Source organism: Xiphophorus hellerii, chromosome 19 (genome assembly GCF_003331165.1).
Source record: "Xiphophorus hellerii strain 12219 chromosome 19, Xiphophorus_hellerii-4.1, whole genome shotgun sequence".
In the NCBI taxonomy this organism is placed as follows: domain Eukaryota; kingdom Metazoa; phylum Chordata; class Actinopteri; order Cyprinodontiformes; family Poeciliidae; genus Xiphophorus; species Xiphophorus hellerii.
This window is the reverse complement of record NC_045690.1, coordinates 21,533,911-21,558,344: the sequence shown is the minus strand read 5'-3', so window position 1 is coordinate 21,558,344 and position 24,434 is coordinate 21,533,911. Positions and strand designations below refer to the sequence as shown.

The following is a 24,434-nucleotide window of genomic DNA, read 5'->3' as shown; positions in this document are numbered from 1 at the left end:
TGAAGACTTCTGACGTCATGAGTCACAGAGGCTGAAAACTTCTGTCGTCAGGAGTCACAGAGCCTGAAAACTTCCGACGTCAGGAGTCACAGAGGCTGAAAACTTCTGACGTCATGAGTCACAGAGCCTGAAAACTTCCGACGTCAGGAGTCACAGAGGCTGAAAACTTCTGACGTCAGGAGTCACAGAGGCTGAAAACTTCTGACGTCAGGAGTCACAGAGGCTGAAAACTTCTGTCGTCAGGAGTCACAGAGGCTGAAAACTTCTTTGACTCCTGACGTCACAGAGGCTGAAGACTTCTGACGTCATGAGTCACAGAGGCTGAAAACTTCTGTCGTCAGGAGTCACAGAGCCTGAAAACTTCCGACGTCAGGAGTCACAGAGGCTGAAAACTTCTGACGTCACGAGTCACAGAGCCTGAAAACTTCCGACGTCAGGAGTCACAGAGGCTGAAAACTTCTGACGTCAGGAGTCACAGAGGCTGAAAACTTCTGTGACTCCTGATGTCACAGAGGCTGAAAACTTCTGACGTCAGGAGTCACAGAGGCTGAAAACTTCTGACGTCAGGAGTCACAGAGGCTGAAAACTTCTGTGACTCCTGATGTCACAGAGGCTGAAAACTTCTGACGTCAGGAGTCACAGAGGCTGAAAACTTCTGTGACTCCTGACGTCACAGAGGCTGAAACCTTCCGACGGCAGGAGTCACAGAGGCTGAAAACTTCTGACGTCACGAGTCACAGAGCCTGAAAACTTCCGACGTCAGGAGTCACAGAGGCTGAAAACTTCTGACGTCAGGAGTCACAGAGGCTGAAAACTTCTGACGTCACGAGTCACAGAGCCTGAAAACTTCCGACGTCAGGAGTCACAGAGGCTGAAAACTTCTGACGTCACGAGTCACAGAGGCTGAAGACTTCTGACGTCAGGAGTCACAGAGACTGAAAACTTCTGTGACTCCTGATGTCACAGAGGCTGAAGACTTCTATTATTTTCCCCGAGGTAAAGTCAGTGATGTGGTATTTTTGTGAAACAGTTTATCTTTTAACAACAGCAAGGTATAACATATAGTGGAGGGGAACTTTTCCTCGATTCAATAAACACGTAAAAAACAGTCTGATACTGTTACGGTAAATCAAACGTTAGTGCAATCACAATATATATCCACTTCCGCACCATTGATTGGTTCATGTTAAATTCTCTGGCTGCTGCTCTATTCCCGTGTTCTACTGCCTGACTGATCGCCTTGAGCTTAAACTCTGCGTCGTAAGCGTGTCTCTTAATAGGAGCCATTTTGGGGTCTTTACACAGAACCCAGCGTGCACCGCGCGCTTCTTCTTCTACGGGGGGAAATGAAGTCGGCGGCTGCTTACCGTAGTTGCGAGACCTGCTGTGGCTCAATATTGGTCCATATATAAGGCGCACCGGATTATAAGGCGCACTGTCGGCGTTTGAGAAAATTGAAGGTTTTTAGGTGCGCCTTATAGTGCGGAAAATACGGTAGTTTATAAAAACGCTAAGGTTAGAAAATAAAAGAGAATTAAAATAAACTATGAGATTATAAATGGATTCAACCTTCAACTAAAAGCCGGCGGCTGAATAGATTTGTCTTTAATTTTGCTTTCAAATTAATAAAATGGATGCAAAATGCGTTAAACGTTGTAAACCATGTATCGTTTCCTTTCTGCTTTACGATTATTCTGCACTTTGAAGGAGGCAGTGAGTCGTTTTCCAAGGCAGCTGGTCACTACCAATACAGAGCTAGACTCCACGATGAATCACTTTTATCTCGTTTTATGACAAATGCAACCTGATCTGCATCATCCATCTCATTTAATACCATTTATAAATTTATCTCATAAATGTATCTCTATTTAAATAATATCCTGACCATTCAGATCCCTCCACGAGTTTCATCCTCTGCACTAAGACAAACACCTGCTTTACTGGAAATGGTTCCTCTTCTCAAAGGCAACATGTCGACTGATTGACATTTGACATGTTAACATTAGCAGTGATGCATATGCGCTTCTGAAAACAAAGGCTGCAGCGTGTGGGATGTGAAAGTGAGAAAACGCTACATAATGTAAGTTCCTGTGCGGCGTTTGTTTGGTGCAAACACATGGGTTTTGTCCTTAAAGTGAAGTGTTGTGTTGTCATCTCTAAAGATGCAAAACTGAAAACCATGAAAGACGAAACATGTTTTAATATCAAATTCTTTAGTGAAACTGAGAGGCATGACCGCACTTCACTAGAATTTAAAACTTCTGCAAACTGAATTGGCTTCTTTTGTGTGAAAGAAGCCAACAGTAACTTGTTCTGGAGCTCCGGCAAGAGAAGAGGGTGGTGTGTGGGAGGATTGGCTCCTCATTGAAGCATGGTGGAGGTAGTATCATGCTGTGGGAGTGCAGTATCACTGTTTTTCACTGACGGTGTGAACAACTCAGAGTTCTAGATTCAATTAATCAAAAATATAATTAATCCCAGAGAGAAATTAAACGTGTAGCTCATGTTAGACAATTTTCTTTAAAGAGTTGTCGTAAATGCTGATGGATGTGAACACGAAGGATCTCCTGTAGCTGCCTGTCTTACAGCGGCTCTGAAGAAGCCTCTGACTGAAGCCACGCTATTGTTGTATAACTTTGGCGTAATCCGGATGGTTTGGAACAAAAGGCTTGGACCGACGTCCCTTCTGCAGAGATTTTCAAAGTCCGCAATGTTTTTCTTTTTTGTGGAGAATAAAGTCAGATTGTAATGTGTGTAGCAGACATGTTGCAAACATCTTAGGTTGGCGAGATGGGGCAACCATAAACATTAATTACATGTTAGATTTTATCTATGTTACGGTTTGTTAAGTGATTGAGATACAGATGTCTATCGTCAGCACAGAAATAAAACCCAAGACCATTGATGCAGATGGTCTGAACGAGGGGAAGCATGTAGGTAGTAGCAAACAAAAGGGGCCCAAGAAACAGACCTTGAGGCACACCGTGGTTAATTGAGGCAGAGGTATTTCAGGAACCTTGCATGGTGACAAAGAGCAGCTGGTGAAGGATTCTGTACTGGTGAGACCAAGGTATGGAGATATATGAATTTTTAAGAGTTCTGTTCAGATTGCATAAAGCAGGGGCGTCAAACTCATTTTTGTTTTGGGCCAAATCAAACTCATAAATCCTCTTAAAGGGCCGGTTGTGCCAGGATGTATTGATAAAACTTCTTCACAAACTGCTGAAGTATCAATAAATTGTTAAATATTATTGAACATCTTTTCAGTCCTTCCAGGATTTTGTGGTTCTTTTTGTGATTTTTTGCAATAAAAATCAAAGTGTTTGTGGTACTAATTTGGAAATATTTGTGATATTTATGACAGTAAATGTGACTTTTTGTTACTTGTGGTGTAGATCATGGACTATAATCTGATATTAATCTAGGCTGAAGCAGCTGCTTATGACAACTAAGAAGGTTTTTGACCATTTTTGAGAAAAATCTGCAATAAACTCCCAAATATTTGCGCAAAAAAGTCCGGAGATTTGTTGATTTATAATTAATTAATTAAAATAATTCTCAAGAAACGGGAGGGACTGATTGATATAATTTGGCAGTAAACAGATAAAAATTGCATTAAGGAGTGTGAGGTGCGGTGGATGTTGTGCAACAATCGTCTTTTCCCATCCAACCCCTCTGCAGGCCTGCAGCAGTCCTGACAAAAGAGGCAGCTCTCTTTATCATTTTGTTCACTTTGCTCCAATCTGCTGCCTCAACAGACGGCTTTGAAGAAGAAACACACACACACTCTCCGCCACGGAGGATTATGCAATGTCTTGCCACAAGCACTGAAGGAGCTACCCTTCCTCTACAAGTACAATCTGCTCTGTCCTCCTGTTGTAAACAGCTTCAGCTTTGTGTTCATCAGATCTGTTGTTCATGGAGGCACTCTGACGTTTATAGGCCATGGTCTTCTGAAGCTGACGATCAACTCTGGACTAATTCACCATTAAGACGATGTGATTGTACCCGCACCTTGCTAAAAAGCACTCCATCCAATCTCCAATGGCTCTCAAGACATCTGCAATCATTTGACTTTTTTGGAGTAGTTCTGGAGGTCCAAAAGAGAAAATGGGAAGTTTAGTATGTACAGAAGTAATTCTTCCACACTGATACTATTGTCCAGTGGAGGTTTGTTCCTTAAATCGTCACAAACTGTGGAAACGTCAAGATGGACCTCAAGTAATCTAGATTCTGAGCCTCTGCTGCTCTGACCTGGGTTTTCGAAATATCATGCAAAATGTACATTCATCTGAAAAGAGGATTTAAGCTACTCAGCAGCAGCCCAGTCAGTTTTCTCTCTAGCTCAGGTTTCTGGTTCAGAACTGGTTTGACCAGGAATGAGACAGGTGTAGCCCATATCTTGGACATGTCAGTGTGAGTTTCCCTCCTTGTGAATCTCTTCCAAACTCTTAAATTTGGCCGTCCTTAACAATCGCCTGTTGCCTGTGCACATTTTGTCATCACACTTTTTCCCTCCACTTTCCATTGAAATGCTTGGACACAGCACTCTGAAAGCTGCCGGGCTCTCGGGGCCTTAGCCTCCTATTGGAGAGAGTCGTGACTTCCTGTTGTGTGGTAACTAATTCCTTGAGTAACTCTTTGGAAAATATGTACTTTTAGGGGTATTTTGTTTTTGTTATGCTGTACTTTTGACTTTTGAGTAATTTATTTTGAATTATTGCTACTCTTACTTGAGTAAAATTTCTGGATACTCTATAAACTGAGACACTTCACTCAATGGAGAACCAACTTGTTTTAACCAAACATTCACCACAGACACACACCAGAAGTTTTTGTTAAAATGTTATATTGAAAGAAACTGATTTGGAAAAATATACTGTATATATATAATGAAGCCTAGGCGCAAATTCAAACTGGAAGACTCTTTTATCCCCACCGGGACCCGTTAATTGAAGCGACCTGCCCACAATCGTCGACCTATCAACGCCGGACCAAGCCACGTCACGTCCAATCACCGACCAAGTCCCAGCTGATAAGGACCTTCATCCATGGTGTCCTTCGCTCTCCAGCCGAGCTCAACCCACCACCACCCCTTCTCCTCCATTCGCCCGGTCCTGAGGCCCGCACCCTTCTTCAACCTCCACCACCAGTGCCGGGCCCCGGGGGATGACGTTCCTAACAGCATCGGGAATGCTCATCTGAAGCCTATCGCTAACGCTGCGATAACCGTTATCCCCAGCCGGGGCCCGAGCGCCAAAGACTTTAAATTCTGTTTGTCAATAAACTCTTCTAATTGTCTTCTCATCTCCGTCTGAGTCTCTCCAGATTGAATATATATATATATATATATATTGCCTAATTTCAATTAGGTCTTTAAAATATGAAAGTTTCCACATAACTTTGTATTTTGGTCCACCTGATTATGTCATTTTTAAATATTTAGCTAAGACTTAAACATTTGAAGCTTGTAAATCAAATATTTAGTTTGAAACTCGGACAATTACAAACGTAGGAATATTGTGGTGAAAATGTGATTTTGAAACATGAACACCCACATTTTATTTCTCAGACTAAATAAACCAAATTGTTGCTGTTAATTTCTTACTGTGTAACTTTACAAACGAAATCCCATATTATTCAACATTTTTATTTATTTATGTATAAGTATCATTATTTATACATATATTATTTATATATAAAACAAGCCATTCAATCTGTCAGAGTTTGTGGAATTCGGTCATTCCTATAGAGACTAAATGTATTTAATGTAACATGATTTCCAGCCTTCCTTTGTTAGCGACGTGAGGTTTCTAAAGGGTGATGTCACCGGCCAGCGGACATCTCTCTCCACACACTGTCTCTTTAATTTCAGCGCAGTCCAGGGGGCAGGATCGCGTCTTTCCGCCCCTTCTCCTGTACAGTGTTTGCGCCCACCGCGGCTGCAGCAGATTGAATGAGGAGCGTCGGCGGGCTGCTGGCCACGCTGCTCTGCTTTAGCCCAGGATGCCAGGGATGTACAGCCAGGATGCATCAGTATTTCTCAGCTCCTCGTAAGGCGGATTACTTGAGCCTCGCCGTCTCCCTTCGCGGCAGCTCCCGGGGCCTTGAGGAACACCCCCTCTCCGCCTTGATGGTATCTGGAGAGCGGCGCAGCGCTCCGGCGACTGGCAGCGCAGCTCTGCGACTTTCTGATTAGGACCTTGAGGTGGAGTAAAGGCGGGGAAGGAGGGAGGCGGTCAAGATGGCAGCTGTGCACGGGGTGATGGAGCTGTGATGTGGGAGGCTCGTTTGCTTTTGCCACTCGGGACTGGAGAGCGGGACGCGCGTAAGAGAACGCCGTTCGGATTGCCGTGAGACTCCGCTGTCCCTGTCGCTTCTTTCTCTCCCGATTTCAGCGCACGCGTGTTGGCTGTGCGCCACGAACAGAAAAGGCGATGTTCTGTTAACGCTGGTCAGCGCAGTTGGCGCTGTGAGCTGCGGATCGACGCTGGTAGACAAGCGGGACACGTGTTGGGACTGAGCTGCGGGGGTTGGAGAGGGGAGGGAGAGGGGGAGGGGGGGCAGATTTGCATACCGCGTTGCATAGTAAATAAACTCCCCAAAGAAGCCTGCACTCAACATTGATGGAATGCGAGCCGAGTGATTTTGCCGTCTCCTGTGCATCGACCGAGAAATTGCTATTAACATGGCCGAGGCGCCGCTCAGCTGCGACGAGCCTCCCCCGAACGTTGAGATCGACCCGGACTTCGAGCCCCAGAAGCGGCCGCGGTCCTGCACTTGGCCGCTGCCCCGGCCGGAGTCCAGCGCGGGCAAGCCCGGGGCGAATGACGCTGACGTAATCCCCGAAGAGGAGGATGATGAGGGTGGGAGCGCAGAGAGCGGCTCCGCGCAGAAACACGGCGACTCTGTGAACGAGCCGAGCGGCGGCGGCGGCTCCATCTCCCAGCCCGTGGAGATCCAGGGCGGCCCCCGCAAAGAGAACGGATCCCCTTCCTCCGCACAGATCCCCGGTGCGGCTCTCTGCGGCTCTGCCTCCCAGCAGCTGAGGAAGTCCTCCGCCCGCAGGAACGCCTGGGGCAACTACTCCTATGCAGACCTCATTACCCAGGCCATCGAGAGCTCGCCGGAGAAGAGGCTGACCTTGTCCCAGATCTACGACTGGATGGTGAGGTCTGTGCCATATTTCAAGGACAAAGGCGACAGCAACAGCTCTGCTGGCTGGAAGGTGAGCACATGATGGTGCTGTCATCACAACAAAGACCACAGCTATTGTTAAAGCAGCTAGCCAGGCATTTATGTGACATTTAATCAAAGCACTTCTGATGTCGATTTTTATGCCATGAACAGTTTTTCTATTTGATTTGCTCTTGTGTTTTAAGTCATAAAATCTACCCTCCTTATTTCAACCTCCCACGCCTGCATACCTACAGTGACATCACACGAGGCACTTCATTTGACTACATCCCTTAATGTGTCTCTGGTTTGTCCTCTTCATAGGCAGGATTTGAAGCAACAGTTTTTTAATTTCACTCAATACAACAAATTGCCTGGATGCTGGACATATTTGTTGAGCTTTACATCATGTTAAAATGTTGTTACCTCAGCAAAAACATACCTGGAGTCTTGCTTTTTATGCATGTTTGAGGACTCATTTGATCTCCCTGGCAACCATTCAGCTGTGCAAAACACTGAGGTGAACCTCGCAGCCCCTCCTTCCCCGAGCCTCCCCCACTCAGCTCCTTCAGACTAGCCAGCAGCAATTAGCAAACATCTGGTGGAACTGTGCATTTGCTGAACTCATTGTACGAGCTACTTCTCCATGCATAATGTTAAAGGGCTAATAGAGGAGCCATGTTGTGATGACTTCCTGAAGGGAGGCGGAGTTTCAGAAAGAGCAGGAGTTCTTAAAGAGACAGAGGGTCAATTTTAAGGCGTTACGTCAAGAAGATATTTGTCGCAGGAGGCTATATCCATTCCAAGATCATTTTTTCCTCATTTGTTTTATCATTTTCTTTTGCAAATCAATGAAGTATTTTCAGTTAAATTTGACATGACCTCTTAAATGTACGGTTGCCTTTTACTGAATGGACATAAGTATTTTTCCTCAGCTGATGACGTCAAAGATAAACAGTATTGCATGTCGCTTTCAGATACCATGTTTCTTAATGGTTTTCTTTAAAAAATGTGCGTCTAATCCTGTGGTGATCAATGTAGGCATGCTAGTCATTAGCCTCTCCAATACTAATACACTTATTTGTCTGCCTCTCTGTTGTTACTGTAATAATCGGAAAGTATATAGCTTCCTACAACAAAGACAAAGCCTGATGGTGTTAATTTTAGCTCTATTGCTGCATCATAAATACCGGTTTCTTCTTCATGAATGTTCTTTCAGGCGTTAACTACAGTTCTCATTGTGACCTGAAGATGTCCAACAAGTGGTAGCAGAAGAAGAATCTAGAGCAAGTTCGTTTCTCAAGCACAGCTCTAGCAACACAGTTTGACCGGGTCACCTTTAGGCGTTTATGTAATTTATGTAGCATTTTAAAATAACTTTCTCCATATTCAGCCATACATGCTTGTAAAGACAGGGTAGACCCTAGACGATCACCATCATTATCAGGACGGCCCAAGGCATAAGCCCCAGGGCCACTAAGGGGCCCCTTCAGTGGAGATTTTTTTATTTTTTTTTAGTAATAATTTCTATGTCATTATAATATCAAAAACACACAATTTCCCTATGAAGTGATTTGTTTTTACAATAATATACATTTGATAATGTATGTAGAAATCATTATTTTATTGATAAAAAGAAAAATAAATTGCTCTTGGGGGCCCCTGGTGGCCGGTCAAAAGTTAAGTAAGCAAAACAATGTCTCAAAAAAGGACTTATCCTTCAGGGAGAGAGAAAAGAAAGATTAAGAATAGATAAAAGCCAAGATAAAGGTTTGTTTTAATGTGCCTTGGTAATGTAAAAGCTGCTAATAGAAAATTAGCTTCATAGCGACCTGGAGCGGTCCAGTTCTACAGCCAAACATTTATGCTACACCATTTGTATTTATGGGAAACTGGAGTTTAAATTTTAAATGAGTTGATTCTCATATTATATTTCTGAGGTTTCTTTGGCTTCAAAACGCCTTGTTTGATAACGTTTGATAATTAAAACTTCTCAATGTTTGACATTGTCTAGTAAAATGTTTTTACGTCAGGCTACATAGCTGCTACATCGATGAGCTGCTCTATGCTGTAGTTGGGGATATGTTTGCTGCTGAATCATTTTGTGGCTAAAACAAACATTATTTTTACATCAACTTCTAAGTTAATGTAAAAATTTCAAACTAATTTAAAACATCTGTTAAAATTATGTGAAGGCTCAGAATCAGTCCAGTACCAATCCACATTCTCAGGGGAGAAAGACTCACCTGGTATAAATTACAGTTTTAGCTATTGGAGTAACGCTTAAGAGAAATTTAATTCAAAGAACGGGGACGTGTATGGCTGCACCGATTGCAGTTTTCTGGCTGATCCCTGGTTACGGATCTTTTAAAAAGCCTGACCTGGGCGTGCTGTGGTGGCGTAGGGGATTGCGCGACCCATGTTTGGAGGCCTTGAGTCCTCGATGCGGCCGTCAAGGGTTTGACTCCCGGACCCGACGATATTTGCCGCATGTCTTCCCCCCTGTCCTTCCCCCTTTCCTGTCAGCCTACTTTCATTTAAGGGACACTAGAGCCCACAAAAGACCCCCTGGAGGGGTAAAAAAAAAACAACCTGACCTGCCAATTTTGGCTAATATGAATTTTTTTTTGTCTGAAATGTCGCTAAATATAGCAAGAAAGTCGGTGAGTTAGCAATAGTGGGGTGACTATTGTTAACTGCAAACATGCAGGCCTGACCTGGTGGGTCAAACCACCAGGTCGCTATAAAGCTAATTTCCTATTAGCAGCTTTACAAAGGTCAGTCAAACCTCTCACTGCAGAGCAGAAGACGACAGAGGCTGATTTTTAAACCTTTGCTGACGAAGATAAGATTAGGGGATAAGATCAGCTTCACATAAGTACCGGCTGATCACGATCTCCCAAAATTAAGGAAATCGGCGCCCAGAAATCAACTGGTCGATTAATCAGTTGGCCAATAAATGTAATTTATATTATACATGTATATAATGTAAACACCTCTCCTTGGGCTGCCACCTTATCGTGGTGGAGGGGTTTGAGTGCCTCAATGATCCTAGGAGCTATGCTGTCTGAGGCTTTATGCCTCTGGTAGGGTCACCCAAGGCAGACAGGTCCTAGGTAAGGGACCAGACAAAGCGCAGCCCGAAGACCCCAATGATGAGTAAAAACATTGGACTTGGCGTTCCCTCGCCCGGACGCGGGTCACCGGGGCCCCACTCTGGAGCCAGGCCTGGAGGGGGGGCACGACGGCGAGCGTCTGGTGGCCAGGCTTTTACCCATGGAGCCCGGCCGGGCTTAGCCCGAAGAGGAAACATGGGTCCCCCCTCCCATGGGCCCACCACTCGTGAGAGGGGCCAAAGGGGTCGGGAGCATTGTGTGATGGGTGGCGGTCGAGGGAGGGGACCCTGGCTGTCCGATCCTCGGTTGCAGAAGCTTGCTCTTGGGACGTGGAATGTCACCTCTCTGGTGGGGAAGGAGCCGGAGCTAGTGTGTGAGGTTGAGAGGTTCCGGCTAGAAATAGTCGGTCTCACCTCGACGCATGGCTCTGGTTCTGGAACCAGTCTCCTTGGACATACTTCCACTCTGGAGTTGCCCAAGGTGAGAGGCGTCGGGCAGGAGTGGGCATACTTGTTGCTCCCCATCTCGCGCCTGTACGTTGGGGTTTACCCCGGTGAACAAGAGGGTAGCCTCCCTCCACCTACGGGCGGGGGGACGGGTCCTGACTGTCGTTTGTGCTTACGGGCCGAACGGCAGTTCAGATTACCCACCCGTTTTGGAGTCCCTAGAGGGGGTACTGGAGAGTGCTCCTCCAGGTCACTCCCTGGGGAGGGCTCATCTGAGCTGTGGCCGCAAGGTTGTCGGTGCCTGTTGTGGCGGCAACCCTCGAACCCGTTGGTGGAGATCTGAGCCAAAAAGCGAAGCTCTCGATTTACCGGTCGATCTACGTTCCCACCCTCATCTATGGTCATGAGCTTTGGGTCATGACCGAAAGAACAAGATCGCGGATACAAGCGGCCGAAATGGGTTTTCTCCGCAGGGTGTCTGGGCTCTCCCTTAGAGATAGGGTGAGAAGCTCAGTCATCCGGGAGGGACTCAGAGTAGAGCCGCTGCTCCTTCACATCGAGAGGAGCCAGTTGAGGTGGCTCGGGCATCTGGTCAGGATGCCTCCTGGACGCCTCCCTGGTGAGGTGTTCCGGGCACGTCCCACCCGGAGGAGGCCCCGGGGAAGACCCAGGACACGCTGGAGGGACTATGTCTCTCGGCTGGCCTGGGAACGCCTCGGGATTCCCCCGGAAGAGCTGGAAGAAGTGGCCGGGGAGAGGGAAGTCTGGGCCTCCCTTCTGAAGCTGCTACCCCCGCGACCCGACCCCGGATAATCGGAAGATGGATGGATGGATAATGTAAACAGCACTGCCAGAGATGCAATAAGTTAATAGCAGGTGTGTGAATGATCTAATGATCGGACTGCTGATTGCAGCCAGTCCTCATTGTTAGCAGAACTAGAGGGCCCCAAAACCAAATTTTGCTTAGGGCCCCATGGAGGCTTGGACCGGCCCCGGCCATTATCACAGTTTGTGTCAGATGGCTTGGAGGTCACAGAGTCAAACACTGACTGGGGCGTTTAAAGCCAAACTCCACTGCAACCTGAATGTTATATGCTCTACTTTGAAATCTGTCTGTATTGCGAAGCTTTGTGCTTTTGGTGGTTTTCTATTACGAAATGGTGTATACGTTTTCGTGATATTAACGCGTCATACCTGCAATGGCAACTGAGTTAATTTTCTCTAATCTAGTTTTAATTCGACTGTGAGGAAATTTGGTCACATGATTCAAATTAATGTTATCCACCGGCTGGGATTTGGTTACAGTAAAGTTGAATGGACCAGGGGTCATAATTTGTCGTAATTTATTAATCAACTGGCTCAAGTAAATAAAACGTGTAATACAGTTTTCATGTACTATAGGGTTTGGTTAAATCGTGTTAAATTTTAACTTTTTTTTTTCCTCATTTGTGTAGGATAATTTGTGAAAATACTAAGCTGCAACCAAAAATAAAGAGTATGCTGTGATATTTTAAGCACAATCCTACAAAATTAATTTTTTACCAGTATGAATTGGCAGAGGCTAATCAAGATGGAGATGCTCTGTTCTTGTGCCTTTTGTGATGTCATTGTCTTTAAAAAAAAAACATACAAAGTATAAGCAGCAGCTTTTTCCTTTAAAAACTGGCAGCATTTTGTGAAATCCTGTCATGGAAATCCATACTTCATTATTCAGATGTGTTTTTATTTTGAGTGTAAATTTGTCAATGAACAAAATCTAAAATAATGGTTGGGTCTAAGCACAACATAGCGTAACATCTAGATCTACTGTCATATATTGTGACTACATACATAACAGGTGTGTGTGTGTATATACGGTATATATATATAGTTTTATCTCAGTGGTGTGAGAATAAAGCAGTCGATTTGTCGGTGTGATTCAAGTAGCACACCACCACTAAATCTTAAAAGAAAAAAAAAGGGTGCACAGTGATCCAGTGAAGAATAAACGGGTACGAAAGTGGTGGGTGAAAAACAGGCGATGCAAAGTTAATTTCACTTTCAGAGAAACTGCTCACGCTGCAGTGAGACTGCCTCACAGGGGGGGCCCTCTGCATCGGTTTGATTTGTCAGGATTAGTTTGTGCCGGACCGAACCAATTCATCTGACATGAAATCAAGTCAGATGAAAGCTTTGAGCTTTCTGCCGGATTTAGACGGAGGGGAGGGAAATAGGTTTGTAATCCCGCACAGCTGAGGCAAGGCGGGCCGCTTCCATGGAGCTGCCTTCTGAATATTGTGTTTGTGAAACGTTGACGGAAAAAATCAGGCTGTAAAACACAAGCGCCACACAAATGGGTGGTCATCACTAATTGGTCTCTTCTGGTTTAGTAATGATCCAGATTAAAGGCGGTCAGTTTTTATTCATCTTCCACTTGGTGCGTTCTGTGACTCCACACAAGAGTCTGGCGGGGCGAGGAAAGGGTTAATGCTGAGGGGAGTTTGAGTTGTGCTGACATCAGCATTTCTTAGGAGATGCTTTGTCTCTGCGCATTCGGCGGCAATCTGTCCGAGGTTGCTCATCTTCATGCGTTATCGTCAGTGTGTAAAGTCAGACCTGACACACATCGTGGTAACATCTCGTCATTGTTTGCATCCAGTCTAAATATACCTTCTCTCTCTCTACTCGTACACAAGCAGCTTCGCCCAACTGTGTGCCAGCCTCTGTCTTTATGTGGCCCAGGCAAGGGAAATCAATTGACTGGCTATAAATTATGTAGGTCAATGTGAAGCGGTGTGAGGGAGCAGCTGAGTGTTTCTCTTCGGCTGAACTGGCATGGCTCCAGTCCAGTCTCTCAAACCGTCCTGCTGTGACTGTGCCATAGTGCAGACGCTTGCTCTTTTTTGTGATTTATTTTTTTAAATACCATTTGGCACACGCTGCATGCACCCGAGTTGCCTGCCCGAAGGGACAGTCCTGGATTTTTTTAAGTGAGGTTCTGTTAAAAGGCTATAGACGAACAGCTAGAATCCAAAAAGAAAACTCCTGAAATTCTGTAATGTCTTTTTTTTTTGTTGTGCCAACACCAGAATATCACTTTGGATAGTTTGTAGAGGCACTCCTGACTGTTTGGTTCTAGAAACAGTATAACGGTTAGTCCAAAAGGGGTCAAAACCAAAGTGGACTTCTGCCGTCTCAAAACATCATGCGAGTTTTGAACCTTTTAACAGTTGTCATATTTGGATTGGGCTTTTATTTACTAAAAAGTCCATGATTATTTACACATGTAAGGGAAGCAGGAAGTGATCTTCCTGTGTGAAACATGGACATGAAAGGCATTTTTAATTGAAGTAACAGAAAACAGAAAAGTCTGGCAGTGCAAAAATGAGCCAGATGGTATTGGCTTAAATAATTTTGTTTGCTTACGTTGCTTTTGTTTACAATAACAGGATAGGTCACATTCTTACCACATGTTTCACATCAACCACTGGTGAATGCACAAATATGGCCCTTTCGCTAAACAAAGATTTCACAAATCACAAACTAGGTTTTAGATATTTTGCTTTTTGTATATTCAGTATTTGAAGAGTCCAAGTATTGACATCTTTAAACTAGAGCAAATTAAAGATACTCGATGTAGTGAAAAATCAAGTGGAATTACCCTTTAGCCATTTGTCAAATCAGAAGCTGCAACTGGAAGCCAACTTCAACGCCGTACTATACAGTATGTTTATGCTTAATGTTCCGTAGATTACAGTAAACTGTCAAAACAAATGTATGGTGCTTGCACATATTGTATGCCAAGCATTTTTCTATATAAAGGTTTCTTTAAAGAAAAACACGAGTCACGGGTGACCAGCCTAGACATGCTAGTTGTTTGCCTTTCCAAGGCAAAATAATGCTAGCCACATAGCAACAAGGTATTTCAGCTTTCAAGCTGCATTTTTAATTCAACTATATGTAATCTACAAAAAAAATGTGCAAATTGTTAAATTTTCCACAAATAACTGACTGCCTTTTTATAGAAAAATGCGGGAATAGGTGACTATTGAACCGCAAATGGGCAGGAGTTCACCGTATATCAAAGTGTATCAATGTTTAAAAACATAAAAGTTTCAAAACTGTTAAAACTTTGTACCACAGCCTGATTAATTATCGGCAGGTAAAAGTGATATTTTCCACAATAAGCAGCATGCCTAAAAAATGTCAAATTTTAGTAGCACTTATTTTTGTTGAAGCCTGTGCATCAAAATCAAAATAATGAATAAATGTTCTAACATTATAATAACTGTAATAGTTATTAATAAATAATGTAATAATTTAAGCTACTGGAATAATTCTTCTGTTTTAGAATGAAAGCAGTCATAAATTTTATTTTGAAATATTTGTTTATACATTGATACCAGGAATCTGTGTTAAGTTCTGAACTATCCCTTTTAACAGATGCAATTCTTGCAATAAGTTGATATGATTTCTTTTAGTAACTCTAACAGTATTGACTAAAGGACTCCTAAATGAACTCTACATGATCCAAAAAACCCAACCCTTCTTTGGTAAATAACCAAATGCTATGTTCCATTTTCTTTGTGCCAAAATTGTTTAGATTCAGTGCTTTAGCCTTTGTTTGTGGTTGTACATCTGCCTGTTGTAACACAAAGCAGTCCAATTCGGCACCGCCACAAATTGCAGCCTAGTAAAAGACCGCAGAGCTGAATCACTACCACCTCTGTCAAAACTGGTCGTAAAAGTTCATTTATTTACTGCCATTCTGCTGCACTGGATTACAGTAAACTGAACATAGGACGTGGTTTTATTCTGCTGTCAACTTGCAACTTACAAAATGAGCGACATGTCGGGATGTTTCTTCTGAAGCTTCTTTTTGATGATTGTGAAACGGTTAAATTGTGTGGTTTGAAGAAACAAAGCAAAAGAAAAAAACTGTGTTCTCTGTGTAGGATTAGATACTTGCAAACTTGAAATCGAGCATCTGTTTTGGCCACATTAGTCCCAGCTGACTTATTTAAATTTTTTACAGGTTCCCTGTAACTGATCTGTTACCAAGTTGGATATGGGGAAAATGGCTCACCCCTCAGGGTGGCACCGTCTATTGGGCAGCATGGCTGCTAAAGTTTGCCCTCCAAGCAAATTCCCTATTACTTTTGTGCAAGATTACACTGTGGTTAATGGGAGGTACGGCCCCTCTGTGTCACGCGAATATCAATGAAGTGCGAATACAATTTCCTCATCACATTTCCAGTTGTTTTCATCCTGCAACATCTTGAAAAGATCAAACCTTGTGCTGCACCTCTGTTCCATGTTACACATGTTCAGCTTTGTACAACCCTAATAAAGACGAGCCGAGCCTGTTCCGTCGTCCCTGTTCTCAGGCTTTCACTCTACAGCAAGAAATAAAACTCCTGATCTAATGTTGTAATCGAATCATAATGGGATTGTTTCAGACTCAGTGTTGGGTAGTAACGGATTACATGTAACGACGTTACGTAATTTAATTACAAAAAAAGAGTAACTGTAATTCGTTACAGTTACAATGAGAAAATATGTAATTCAGTTACAGTTACTTCCGAAAATATTAAGAATTACAAATTTAGTTACATTTTAAAAAAAATATGAACAAAAACCTTTGCGAAATATGTAACGATATTTTTATTGCTTTGCGCCCTATATCGCCGTTTCCCGCTACGGCTCCTTGTCTCTATCATATTTGCCAGCCGCAATGCCACTCTGATGGTCCATCCTGTGCTGGTGGAGCCTCCTGGAGGAACAGCAAGCGAGCGGACGGTTCCATTTCAGCTCAAGCAGCGCATCAAAAATGACAACCTTCCAGCACTGGAAATATAAGGAGCATTTCATTTACATATGTGAAAATGGCTCAAATTTAACCGTGCAGTGCAAGAAGTGTTTGCCGGCTATCAAGAACTTGTCCACGTCGAAGCAATCTATGTCAAACCTGAGGAAACATTTAGAGGTAAGTGCAATTCACTGATAGACGAAGCGTATTGTTTTACGAATATTTGACTGTTTGGTGTTGATGCCTGACAAACGTTGGAATCTATTCTTTCCCATGAGACATTGTATGCAATGTGCTAGTGTTATGGTTTTCATGATGAACATAAAGTAAACTAGAAAATTCCTGAAGAAATTTAACTGGGGCCTGCCAAAGTGTGCCCGTCGGTTTGGACCCAGCGTTCTGATGCTAAAAATTAGCATCAATGCTAAGCTTAGCTAAATAGTAGTCATTAGCTTGTGGAATTTTATCACTTGCTTCGCAAGTCAGTCACTACTCTCCTTATGTATTGCTATGGGCAGGCCCCAATTAATGCTACTTTGAACATATAATTATTAATCATAGTATATTTTTCTTCTATCTTTTTTTCTCTCTTTTCAGAGGAAGCATCCAGGCGTTCTTCTGAAAGGCACGTTTAGTCCATCTGATACTCGGGACCCATCGTCCATCTTAATTCTTGATGCACTGTATTGTGCCGTGTTTAATTTTACAAGCAAGGGTGTGCAAAGAAAAAATCAAGAAAAATAAAATGTGATGTAAAAGTCTTACTTTGCTTATTTATTACTAAACTAGAGCACTTCATTGTCATTGCACATGTATGAAGTAATGAAATGCAGTTTGGCATCTAATCAAGTGCAACGTGTGCAGATTGTACAGCATGCAGTATTTAGAGATAAAATGCAGTTATTCACAGCTAGGGTAAGGAAAGATGGTTGATAGATATGTGCAGCAGAATAAATAAATTACCCCTAGGGAAATGCATGTATGTGCAGAGCCACTGTAGATAGGGCTATACAAGTGCGAATTGAAGAGGAACACTGTACAAATGTTGGGATGGTACAGGAAGGTATGGATAGAGGGGAAGGAAAGACTGGTCTTTGGGAAGAGTTCAATAAGGTGACCGCTGTAGGAAAGAAGTGGTTTCTGAACCTGCTTGTGTTAGTCTGCAAACTGCGTAAATGGTAGAGCCTGGGGGAGGAGCAGAAAAGAGTATGGCCCGATGAGAGGAGTCTGAGAAAATCTTACATGCCTGGTGCTGGCATCTCTTCTTGTGGACCTCCTGTGATTGCCTGTCAGCAATTCCCTCTCAGCTTAGTGCTCTTTTAAGGTTCCCACTCAGTTCTCAAAAATTAAATGTTGAACATGGGTCAATACTCATTAAAACCTCAAAGTAATCAAAAGTAATCAAAAGTAATTAGTTACATTACTTTTTAAAAGTAATCGAAAAAGTTACACTACAATTACATTTTAAACAAGGTAACTTGTAACTGTAACGGATTACATTTTTAAAGTAACTTACCCAACACTGTTCAGACTGGACTGTGGGCTACAGAGATCTCTGGTTTCTGTGAGGTGTGACTGGGCTGGGTGTGCTGGCTCCAACTGTTTAATTTTGTACATGCTTGGGAAGATCTCCAGAGAAATCCTGCAGACCTTTCCGAGCAGCCAGAAATAGGACAGAGTGAGAGGTGCAAAGCAGTCTGTTGGACTGCAGCGTTCACGCAGCTTGCATGCACACAGATGAAACCCACACATCCATCTTTGAAGGGTTTGCATCGCTTGTTTATTCTCATTTCATGCCGTCTGATCTACGACCAGATGTGTTCACGTTAGGGTTGACCATTTTAACAGCTCTGCAGAAGGTTGACTAATATCTGGACGTGAAATTTATTGTAATAATCTTGTTTTGTTCTTTCTCTAATAATGCATAAAAGAGAAATATGGAACAATGTGGTGGATGTTCATATGTCTACTCCTTATCCTGTACCAACTTCCTTTCATTTGCATTTCTCTCCGTTATTCCTGGGTTAATTGGTTGGATCAAGCTGGAAGGTTTTGTGTGAGAAACTAGGGGAAAAAGATTGTCAAAATAGTTTGCTGTAAGTTCCAGGAATGCTGGATGCTGTAATTCTCACAACGGTATTGCACAAAGCAGTTAAGTGGAAGCAAAATTATGCGTGGTTTTCAACATTTTCTACACCTAAAAGTCTGACATGGAGTTATACTCAGCCTCTTGTTCTCTGCTACCCCTAAATAAAAGTGTTACCAATTCCGATGAGGAGTCGCCTAAATGCAGTTATTTGTGGGGAGACAAATCTTAGCTGTTTTAGAGGTTTGTTAGAGATGATTGGTAAATAAATGACAAGAGCACAGCCATACTTACCTAAAAAAGAATCCACACGTTTATCACAATAGTACCACAAAATATTGTGATACAACTTTAAGTTCGTATTGTCTACTCCTACCTTACACCATGTTTTCTGTTCTGTTTTTTTTTTCTTTTCAGAATTCCATTCGACACAATCTGTCCCTCCATAGCCGGTTTGTGAAAGTCCAGAATGAAGGGACAGGCAAAAGCTCTTGGTGGATAGTCAACCCGGAAGGCGGTAAAGGAGGCAAAGCTCCCCGTCGCCGGGCCGTGTCGATGGATAACAGCAAGTACATCAAGGGAGCCCGAGGACGGGCCACCAAGAAGAAAGCCTCTCTGCAAGCTGCGCAGGACGGCAGCTCTGAGAGCTCCTCCAGCCTCTCCAAATGGACGGGGAGTCCAACATCCCGCAGCAGCGACGAGCTGGATGCCTGGACAGACTTCCGCTCCCGGACCAATTCCAATGCCAGCACGCTCAGCGGCCGCTTGTCCCCGATCCTGGCCAACCTGGAGCTGGATGAGGTCCCCGACGATGACTCCCCTCTATCCCCCATGCTGTACTCCAGCCCCAGCAGCATGTCCCCGTCCACTGGACCCACGGGACTCCCTGACCTGGCTGGTACGATGAACCTGAACGATGGGCTGTCAGACGACTTGATGGACAACCTTTTAGACAACATCAGCCTCACTGCAACCCAGCAACCTCCTCCTGGAGAGGAAGATCCCGGAGCCGTCAGCCAGGGAGGCTCCGTGTTTACCTTCAGCTGCGCCAGCAGCCCCTCCGGAGGATACGGGCCGAACCCTCTCTTCAGCCCCACATCCATCACAAGCTTGCGGCAGTCACCTATGCAGACCATCCAGGAGAACAAGCAGACCACCTTCACTTCCATCTCGCACTTTAGTGATCACCAGGACCTGCTGAGCCTGGACTCCCCCAGCCACAACAACGTCCTGCTCACCCAGTCTGACCCCCTGATGTCGCAGGCCAGCACCGCCATCGCCCTCCAGAACTCTCGCCGAAACGCTTTGTTGCTCCGCAAGGACCCCATGATTTCTAATCTCGGCGGAGTGGGTCAAAGCGCTTCAGTGCCTGGTTGGCAAGCTGGCTTGTCGACCCCCGACAACGATGGAGGTGGCCACGCCAATGCCAAGCCGTCGCACATAAAGTCTCCCAGCAAGAACGCCACGATGCAGGACCGCTTCCCTGGTGATCTGGACCTGGACGTGTTCAACGACAGTTTGGAGTACAACATGGACTCAATCATCCGCAACGAACTGATGGAAGCGGACTGCCTGGATCTGAGCTTCGACGCCCGCCTCGACTCCACCTCCACCCAGAACGGCAACAGAAACTCGGGAAGCTTCTCCGGCGCAAAACAGACCTCCCCTCAGAGCTGGGTGCCAAGCTGAGGAGCTGCACCTGAACGTGTAAATTTGGGTTCATTGACCTGCGTTGAGCACCTAGAGGGGAAAAAGTGTATTTATGTAGTATTTTCTTCCAATGTTTTTAATGTGAGGCATTTAGTGCGGTACTGTATTTCAAGTGTCTGAGACACACACAACGGTATGACGGCATACTACGTCCATTGTGGATAGGGGTAAAAAAGGAGAAGTACATTTCTGCCAAACTGAGATTAATTTCCAAATTTTAGGGAAAAAAACTTGGGAACTTCTGAGTTTGAAAAGTCAAGAATTTGCTAAAACAAATCTCAAATGTTGACGTTAATATCTGATATCTTCTAGAAAAATATTTGAAATTGAGTTTGAAAAGTCAAATTTCCAAGTTTTTTCCTAAAAAATGTCTGAGATTTATCTAAAAGTTTTTTTTCTTGGAAATCTTTAACTTTTGGAACTCATGAATTTTTTTTTTTCCAAAAAAGTTTTTTTTGGGGGGGGGGGTGTTGGCAGAAATTTACTCCTTTATTCCATCTGTAAAATGGCCTTTATACGCCATCGCACAGCAACGTCTTTGCGGCAAAAAAAAAAAAAAAAAAGATTAATACCAGGATGCCAGGAGGAACGGCGTTGATGTAAATCTTTCCGGAAAGCATCAACTCATGTTAGTCTCAGGGAATCGCTCGTATCACCATATGATAGGTGTAACCGAAGATGAATTGTGTTTTTCACCTGCTTTCTCTGCTCTTTCACCACCTTTCATACCTAGACCAACATTTTTTGCCAAACCAGCCGTCCGCCTCTTGCCGACGGCCTGTTTACAGGAAAAAAACAAAGCTGCAGAGAACGTCCCATTATTCCGTTCAAGTGGAAGATACTCAATGAGCTTCGTTTCTGACACATTTCCCCAATGATGCACCGAGTCGCGCACTAAATATCAGTCTGTGAAGGGATAAGGTCTTATCAAGATGTGAACAAGTCTGCGTTGTGTGGTTTTTGTACCTCTTTTTTCTTAAACCAAATTTTCCCCTGTGATTTTAGTGACAGTACTGTGAATTATTTTCCTTCGGAAGAGGTTTATCACTGCAGCAGATCCCTGTTCAACGTTTTCCATCCTTGGAAGTGATCCTCCCGCGTTTAGGACAGAAACTGAGGAAGGGGATTTTCCCGCCATCTGCGGTAGCAAACCCAACCATTAGAATCAGCCCTTGGTTGCAACATGCCAGTGTTAATGTTGGAAGGAGTTCTTGGTGCTATTTTAATGACGATAGCAGGGAGTGGCTGCAGATGGAGCAGCCGCTCGTTTTGTTATCAGCACTTCGGCAGGTGCTCTGGAAAATGGGTTCTACCCAGCAAGACAAGGGTGTGTATAGTTCTAGAGCCATCTTCTTTGCCAATAAGAGAGGGAACCACAGTATTTATGATATTGCCAAAATTCTTTCTGCATATAAATAAGTGGATATATGAGGAACTACAGTGAATAAAAAGTAAAAGTCAGTGTTCTTAAATAATTTTCAGCTTAATTTTTGTAGGAACCAGAGGATAAAACTTCTTAAATCTGTTTTTTTGAGCTAAATTATTTGAAAGAAAATATTTATGGTGTTTTCCAAAAGCATTGATATGTCTTGGATGTATTTTTCATAGTTTGTCCTGTTGTAACCACAATCTAAGCATTACATTCAATGTTAAAGAAGGTGGTTTGGTCTGATTAAGAACCAAAAAGTTGAACTTTTTGGTCTAAATACTAGTACCGTAATCCTGAACGCACTTACTTTCCAACTCACAATAATGTCCTACATTGTGGTGGTCTATCATGTAAAAAAAAATACACAGAAATTTGTGGAAACATGACAAAATATGAACAGGTTCAAGAGATGTGAATACCTTATTCAGGTCAAGTATTGTTTTATTTCCTTCTGCAAACATAGTGAGTTGTGTGTGTATCAAAACACAACTTTCCAAACCAGCCTTCATTTTGTTGTAGTTGAGAAGTAAAAGTTTTGGCTGAATCTGTTCATTAGCTGAACATTAAAATCCAAACAAAGAATTAGAAAAAAACTAATCTGTGAAACTATTCTCAACATGTTTTCTTCTGGGTGAATCTGCATCCACTGCAGATGTAGTGGCGATTCTAAGTGATTTCACTGCCTACATGATTTGTTTCTCTTGCTCCTACAAAAAAAACAAAAAGGAAAGGGGAGAAGGAAAAAAAGAAGGCAGATGTAATTCTTGTTTCCAGTTTTTTAAAGAAAGTATGTGTAAATAAAGGTCAAGGACAACTGAAACTCAGGATGTTTGTACTGTTCTTTTCCTTCTGTTTCCTGTAAAGGTATTGCACCGCTGCTGACTTCACTCTGCAGGGCTCAGTGAAGGTGAATTGCTATTGGGTAGGACCTGCATGAGCCAAGAACCAACCACACGCTGTCTCCAGGAGGAAGGGAGATGCTCAGATCAAGATGAGGTGTTGCTGAGGAAGGTGCGCCTCAGCAGCTGATGTCACGTTTTTACACTACATATGGCAAATCATTGTGTTCTCTGGTTGGTGACTAAAAAGCCTCAGTAAAATGCTCCAAAGATGACTAGTGAAAAAACAGAGCCCCCTACTGGTCACATACTGGTACTGGGTATGTGTGAAGGGCAGAGAACAGAAAAGGACGAGGACTTCATGGATATTTACAAGTCAGCAGTGACGCAGAGGGAAAAAATGAAGTATATTGTTTTTAAATCACAAACGATATTAAATTGGTTCTTTAAGAACAGAGCCATTGTTAGAAGATAAGCACTGTGCTGAAAATATGCTATATAAAGAAAATTACCTTGCCTTATGAATTTCAGTTTACAGGTCGCCACAAACAAACCGTATGAAAGAACAAACGAGGCTAAATATATAAGCAAAAAACGGTTCGTCATTAAGACAAAAATAATGAAGAAATGGTAAAGTTTTATATATTATAACACCGTTTGTTGTTAATTGGCATCGACTGCTTCAGGGTTATGAAGCTCTGCTAGCTAGCAGCCTTAGTAGCACTGTGGCAAAATTAGCTAAAGCTAAATTCAAACTTTCATTCTAGTTTCCACGCAGAAACTTGTTTTAGCCGTAAATTTACTACGGCGATCATATTAATTCACAATACAACCCAGCTAAACACATGAGGCCGGCAGTTCTCAGATGGACAGAAACACATAACAAACTCCTGATTGAACCAACGCGTTCAATTAGCTACCAAGGTAAAAAAAAATAATTAAAATTTAATTATTACTAAACACTACAAACTAATGTACATAATTAAAATTTACCAAATTTTAATGGCTAAAAATTAAAACCCTCTAGAATTCATTTTGGAGTAAATTGTACATGTTGGGGATGTCCCACGTACTTGCTGACTTTATCGCTTAAATAGTGCAATGGTGACATTTTGAAGACGTTCAATTATGTCTTTTCGGCATCTTTTACTTCTTAAAATACCTTTATTAACTTCTAATTAAATACGGGAGTTACCTGAACCCTTCACAGCCTTCAGTGCATGTTTCTGCTTATCCGCTGCTCCTGGAAGATGGCCTGAACGTTGGGACAGGGGCGGAGCCTGACTGTCTCCATGGCAACAGAGATGACCTTGACCAGGATGTTAAATCTAATGAACTCAATTATGGCAACTGAAATTTAATGGCTGCTCAGGCGAAAAGGACATGCATGTTTTTATGTAAATGCACGATACGCACTGAGCTTTGTGAGCGTTGTGCATGTTTTACATGTGATCATAGCTGCTGTAATATTGAGCTAAGAAGAGAAAAAAAGAGAGGTAATGCTTTTCATCAAGACACAATCAGGATTCAGTTTGAGGTGAAGCCAATGAATCAGCATGATGTGTGTAAAAAGAGCTCATTATGCTCAGTTTACTGCTCCCAGTGGACCATCAGCATCACCATCAGCCTTGGTGCTGCCAAAAGGCTTTTGTTGGTGTGGCTACAGATTTAAGCCGCCATTAATCAGGGGGTGGGCACACTAAAAAGCAAAAGCTATAATAAAATTCAAGAATACAATGTTGGGGTAGGGGAGTCCAAAAGTGATGCACTGTAAGGGACAAAGACAGTGGAATAAATATAAAGAAATTAAATTAAAATAAACGAAAATTGCTACACAAAATGCA

At 43.2% G+C, this 24,434-nt stretch overlaps 1 protein-coding gene and 1 long non-coding RNA gene across 2 annotated transcripts; both read left to right on the top strand.

The window, feature by feature from the left end:
* Window positions 1–5,690: 5,690 nt before the first annotated feature.
* foxo3a (forkhead box O3A) lies at window positions 5,691–22,575 on the top strand. Its single transcript, XM_032547081.1, has 2 exons — window positions 5,691–7,228; window positions 19,030–22,575. Exons 1-2 carry the CDS (start codon window positions 6,689–6,691, stop codon window positions 20,299–20,301), a joined length of 1,812 nt encoding a protein of 603 aa, XP_032402972.1. The 5' UTR covers window positions 5,691–6,688; the 3' UTR covers window positions 20,302–22,575.
* On the top strand, window positions 16,364–17,288 carry LOC116708927 (uncharacterized). The gene is made up of 2 exons (XR_004336789.1): window positions 16,364–16,703; window positions 17,124–17,288. It is a non-coding gene; the product is annotated as an uncharacterized LOC116708927 (long non-coding RNA).
* Window positions 22,576–24,434: the final 1,859 nt, after the last annotated feature.